This window comes from Quercus suber, unplaced genomic scaffold (genome assembly GCF_002906115.3).
Source record: "Quercus suber isolate HL8 unplaced genomic scaffold, Cork oak 2.0 scaffold_338, whole genome shotgun sequence".
Lineage (NCBI taxonomy): Eukaryota > Viridiplantae > Streptophyta > Magnoliopsida > Fagales > Fagaceae > Quercus > Quercus suber.
This window is the reverse complement of record NW_027069790.1, coordinates 691,174-696,914: the sequence shown is the minus strand read 5'-3', so window position 1 is coordinate 696,914 and position 5,741 is coordinate 691,174. Positions and strand designations below refer to the sequence as shown.

General features: G+C 34.5%; 1 protein-coding gene across 1 annotated transcript; it reads right to left on the bottom strand.

Annotated features, from left to right (window-relative positions):
- Positions 1-475: 475 nt before the first annotated feature.
- On the bottom strand, positions 476-2,686 carry LOC112038380 (cyclin-D3-1). Its single transcript, XM_024071192.2, has 4 exons — positions 1,840-2,686; positions 1,540-1,741; positions 1,279-1,409; positions 476-1,134 (listed from the first exon to the last, which is right to left on the bottom strand). The coding sequence occupies exons 1-4, from the start codon at positions 2,371-2,373 to the stop codon at positions 844-846; spliced, it is 1,158 nt and encodes a 385-aa protein (XP_023926960.1). The 5' UTR covers positions 2,374-2,686; the 3' UTR covers positions 476-843.
- Positions 2,687-5,741: the final 3,055 nt, after the last annotated feature.

Genomic DNA, 5,741 nt, shown 5'->3' with positions numbered 1-5,741 from the left:
AAAGCCAAAAAAGGGTAGGAAATCTTTGAGCAATAGATGATGGGTGTTTTTTGGGTCAGTGATTAGGCTATGGAACAGAGAGAGAGAGAGAGAATCAGAGAAAATTACGGTCATATCTCTCAATTCTCTCAATCTTATTACACCAACAAAGGGGGAGTGTAGGCTCTTGGAACGAGGTCAAACTCCCCAATCAAAAAAGTCTCACATGAAACCAAACCCCTCCAAAACCCCACTGGCCGACAACCTTTTCTCTCTTCACATGCAACCAATGAAACAACCAAACCCATAAATAACAACATTTTTCCTTGCCTTAATTAATCATGACTACCGGATTATTTTTGTTAACTAGATTTTGGGTTTTTGTTTGGGACCCCTATCTCTATCTGTCGCACTGTGCCTGTGACACCTCACTAACTGTAGCTTCCCCACCCAAATTTAATTAATGAGAAATGGAACAGAAATCATATCATACAAATGAACAAAATTTGCTCTGAATTTATTATAGAATATGATCATATAAATATGTCCAAATGGAGTATTGTCTAAAAGAGAGACTCAGTAGATGGAGAAGACTGCCAAAAACATATACAGAGAGAAGAAGACGACGAATATATATTGTTCATCAATGCCAACTAATAATATAGTCCCCTTTCTCTTCCTGCAAAATGCCATTCATTTCCCTCTAAATTGCATTTGTTTCCTCTCCAAGAGATTGAACATATGGTGGACACTGTATTGGAAATGCTGCCATGTATGGACTGGAAAGCATTTCTGCATGCACCAAAAGAGAAATTACTCATAATATTTTTTTTTTCCTTTTTATTTTGGGGAGAGAGAGGGAGATCATGGTGGGCTGCCAACAATGCCTACAGAGACTCGGTTGAGTGATGGCAATTTCATTTGCTGTTCATGGGCTCTGCTCTTCTTGAATATAGGCTCTGGTGATGAATAAACTGAGGACCCCACAGCCCAAGAATCGTAGGAACTATCCGAGCTAAAAACAGCATCAATTACACCACTTGGGCTATCAGGAACTTGTGCATACTTGCGCTTGTGACTGTGAGGGTTATTATGAGCGCAATTATAGGCATTTGATAGCTCAAGGATGAGATTGCAGCAGTCATTTACTTTTTCCTGTTACAATTGCAGATGGGTAATCAAGATCAAATCATGTGTATTAATAGCTTCACGCTTGAACTTAATTCTAAGAGAAGCATTAAAGTTCCAAAAACTATTTAACTCAGTAGGCCAGAGAGAGAGAGAGAGAGAGAGAGAGACCTTGCTTATTTTAAGGACATCCAGAAGTTGGTGTTGGTATTCCATGGAATTACAAGGCTCAACTTGATCTATAACGTGCATCATAGTAGCAGTGGCCAATACAGAAGGAAGATAACCGATGAATCTTGAATCTACAATATTAGACAAAACGTATGCCAAACGATAAGAAACCAAAAGGGAACATTTCTTTGGTCTTTGTTTTTATCGAAAACACTTAAGCTTTTGTCAAATGGGATTTGAGGAACCGTTATAGATGCGTACCTGAAACCACAGAGAGAAGAAGAAGCTCACAGCGTCTCAGGAATTCCCAGTGGAGATAGGTTTTCAATCCAAGCCTCCTTATGATGTGATCAAGAAATGAGAGTGGAGTCACAGGGTGCATCTTCCACTGAAGGGTTGAAAGCACCAAAAGCTCCATTCTTTGAATAGCTTTGGTCTCAAACACATACTTTGAATCCTCCACCTGAAACAGAACAAGACTCAGATTTATCTTTCAAAAACAACAAAAAGACACTAAATTGGATGATACATATAATATATATTGGTTGCATTTGAACGTACTTGGAGGTCTAAAAGGAGTGGCACATCGGTCTCTTCAACTTTTGCAGCCAAAGAGAGACAAGTCACAGCCACGAGCTGGATCATCCATGGCTTATCTCTCTGAAAATGAAGGCTTGTGAGAAACCTGTCGAGATAGTTAATTGCTAAGATTGCTGTGAGAGCTGAGAATCCGTAATGGGAATTGACTTTGAGCATCCACTCCACAGCTCCACGACGAGCTACAGAGAGAGCAGAGTCTGTTTCCACATTGTCATGGTTTAGTTGCTGTACTAGTTCTTTGCAGAAGAGAGATTGAAGCTCCTCATCTTCCCAGAACAAATCTTGTTCCAACAAGAGCAAAGGAAATAGAGAATGGTTGTTGACATTATTATTGTCTGTGCTACTATAAATCTCACTCTCTCCATGTGAAACTTGTACTACTTCTTCTTCTTCTTCCCATCTCTCTTCCTCACAGTACAAAGCATCCAGCGAAAATGAAGGGTTTTCTTGTTGTTGTTGTACTCTTAGTTGCTCATTTTGTTGTTGAACTGCCATCTTCTTCTGAGAAGAAGAGGTTTTAGTTCTCTGTTCATTATACAAAAGAAAGGCGGAGTCTCAGTCTCACACCCATGACTGACTCTCTTTCTCTCTCTCTAAGGTTTTTTAGTGAGTGAGAGAGTGCAAAATAGCAAGAGAGAAAGAAAAGGTGGGAAGAGGGATTGATTTTAAGCCGAGTGGGTTTCACGCTTGTCCTTTTTATATATATTGGGTTTTGGAAATCTTTGTGCTTTCGGTGTGTTTCGTTGGCGGGCAGAATTGTAACGGCACACACACCAAGCCGGACCCCATGAAAACAACCTCTTATGGAAGCTAAATAAAGAGACACTGTACTCAAGGGATTGGCTGTGAAAAAACAAAAAGAAAAGTGAGAGAGAGAGAGAGAGAGAGAGAGAGAGACAGTCTTTTTATTTTTTGTTTTTTTATAAGAGAGAGAGTCTCTTGGTAAAAGGGTTTTTTTTCTTTTTTTGCTAATTAAGAATAATTCTTTTTTTTGGGGGGTAAAAATTATATTATCCCAAACACTTTTTTTTTTCTTTTTTTATGAGGGCATTGAAAACTCTTATCAAGTTACTCTTTTCACATAGATTAGATATAAAGGTAAATACTTTCTTCTTTTTTTTTTTTTTTTAAACAAAAAATGGGTAAATACCTATTCTCTTAAACATCATAAAATTACATGAAGAAATTCTCTCAACCAATTGTTAAGACTAAAGTATCTCTAACCAATTTTCTTTTTTTCTTATCCATTAAACATAATTGAAAAGCAAGTTGCTTAGGTCTTTGCTTATCTTCTTTTCTTTTTCAAATTTGGCACAAAAGGAAAGCAATTGTTCTGAGCCTTTGACCCAAACGTTAGAATATTCCACCAGTACTGTTCAATTCTTTTTTAAAACGTATAATCCTCAAATATGTTTCTTTATCTTTGTCTTTTATTGAGAGTTCAATGTTTATATATTCTATTTCCACTTCGAAATTATCGAGTCTCTTCCCAACATAAAAGATGATTGAGTGGAACGGTGTGTTGACTGTTGAGCATGAATAGGTTGTCATCAACTGACATGTATCTATTTATTTTACCCTATTTATTAGGTTGTCATCAACTCGAATTTAACCTATTTATTTATTAACAATTTAAAAAAAAATTTATTTTTTCCAACTGCAATTCTAGTTTTGCCCATTTCAACAAATAAGTAACAAAATTATTTCAAACATGTTTACTAACATATTATTAAACCTGTCAAAATTGGACACAAATCTGTTAATATATCCAAATATGGAGAATAAAAACAAATGTAGATGGACGTGTGGTGGATTTTTTTTTTTTTTTTTTTGGAAAAAACACTTCACATTATCTCTCTCAACCACTCCTTTCAATAGTATGGGCATTTTGAATTGGGTTTTATTAAGTGTGATTCGGATGTGAAGTGAAGGAATAGAGGAAATTTTCAGAGTTTTAATGGTTGGGTTTTATCTTCAATTCCACAACCCATTACTCCAATGAAGTTCTCATCCACGAACATAATGACAATGAGTTCCCATGCCAAATTGAGATGGTAGAAGAGTGAATCTTTTAGAAAACATTACAGTGTTGGCAATGGATAGCATCAGTGGCAATGCCCTAAGTAGTGTGTTTTTCATTGAATGCTGTTGAAAGGACTAGCTGAGAGTTATAACATGATGTGGCTTTGTTGACGTTTAGATTTTTAATCTACTAAATTCTTTCATCAAAAATAAATTGGGGAGAATTGGAGGATTTTTAATGGGATAGGAGTTGAGCCCTACTTATAAAAAGATAACATTGTAGAAAATATGAACCTAAGTCCTAACATTAAAGAAACGTGAATAAATGTGAGTTTGGTATAGCTAAACATCAACTTTTAAAAATTATACTTAGAAAAAAAGAGATTTTTTTTTTTTTTTTACATTTTTAAAATAGATCTAGTTAATAGATATTCTAAAATATTTGATAAGGAAATATTTAATGCAACTTGGTATTTTCTGTTGCAATCATTTTTCTATGCTTTTATGATATAACGATAGCATAGGGGCACTAGTTAACAAATGCCTCTTAACATTAGAATATGTAAACCGATGTCTTTTTCTTTTTTTCCAGCAAATATAAACCAATGTCTTAATATTTCCCTTAGCCCTCTTTTGTAGTTCCTTATATTTTGAGTGTTATAAAAATTAAAAAAAAAAAATTAATAGGTGTTTGATTGCATTTGTTAAGAGGAATTGAACAAATTTCACTCCATTAACAAGGTGTAAAAGCACATAAATAGATATTGCTTTAATTGACTTTTGTGCAATTCTCAAAAATAAAAATAAAATTAATGGATTACAATAAAATAAAATAAAAATCTACCTTAACCAATACAGACGTCAACACTCATTGATGAGATTTTTTTTTTTTCTTTTTTAAGGAACATTAATAAGAAGTTTATACTATTACAAACAAGCTTATAATAATAATAAATAAATAAATAAATAAAGTTCTGACACCAAACCTACCATTGAAAATTTTAAACCAAAATTCAGCTCTTTATGAGTTGGAGAGAATTGTATTTTATCAATGAGTCAAAGACGGTAAACAAAAAGACAAAGAAAAACCAAAAACAAAATTGAAAGTAAAAGAAAATAAAAACATGTTTAAAGAAGATACAAAAAAATGACAGGTTAAACCCAGTCCATGGAAGCGAACAATTTATAGAAGATTACAGCAGGAGAAGGACAAGCTTCTAGTGTCCAGTTTCTATAGTTTTCTACCACGCGCAATTTTGGTTTTGGGAAATTGAGAGAATCAGCAATGCCTATGTATCCAACGGGTAAAAGAGAAGGAGTATTATTTTTTGTGTAAAAAGATGTACTGTTTGAATCTCTCTCTCTCTCTCTCTGTGTCGTTGGAAAGTCATAAATGATGCCGTCTTGTCTGAGAGAGAGGACAAGGGGAGGGAGGGTGCTAGTAGGGCTGAATCATTGAAGCCGTATTCGTACGCTTCTATTTGACGTGCACATAACTCTAACACTATTATGTCTTTTGGGCACTTGACCTGTAGTGGCCACCTCCATTTTTCTTTTCTTTTCTTTTTTTTTTCTCTTTTCTTTTTTATTGGTTAATCAAAGGAGATATGTTGAACCCGTGACACAAAAATGAAAAATAGCACGGTACATGTCAACCAAAAATAGCACGGTACATGTCGATTGAGTTATATAACTTATAAGTAGGGTTTTTTAAATGAGGACCACACTTATGCTCAGTTTGTGAGTATTATGAATTAGATCATAGATTGTAAAATTTTCTACGTTTCTATTTGTTAAAAACTATAGGGATGAAAAAGAGATATATTTAGCCTAATACAATA

What these genes read in the sequence shown, in the direction of transcription:
- LOC112038380 (XM_024071192.2), bottom strand. Translation starts at nt 2,373, where the DNA reads ATGGCAGTTCAACAACAAAATGAGCAACTAAGAGTACAACAACAACAA. An exon ending in CACTCCTTTTAGACCTCCAA is followed by an intron (nt 1,742 to 1,839) that starts GTACGTTCAAAT and finishes GTTCTGTTTCAG; the next exon opens with GTGGAGGATTCAAAGTATGT. An exon ending in ATGTCCTTAAAATAAGCAAG is followed by an intron (nt 1,135 to 1,278) that starts GTCTCTCTCTCT and finishes CAATTGTAACAG; the next exon opens with GAAAAAGTAAATGACTGCTG.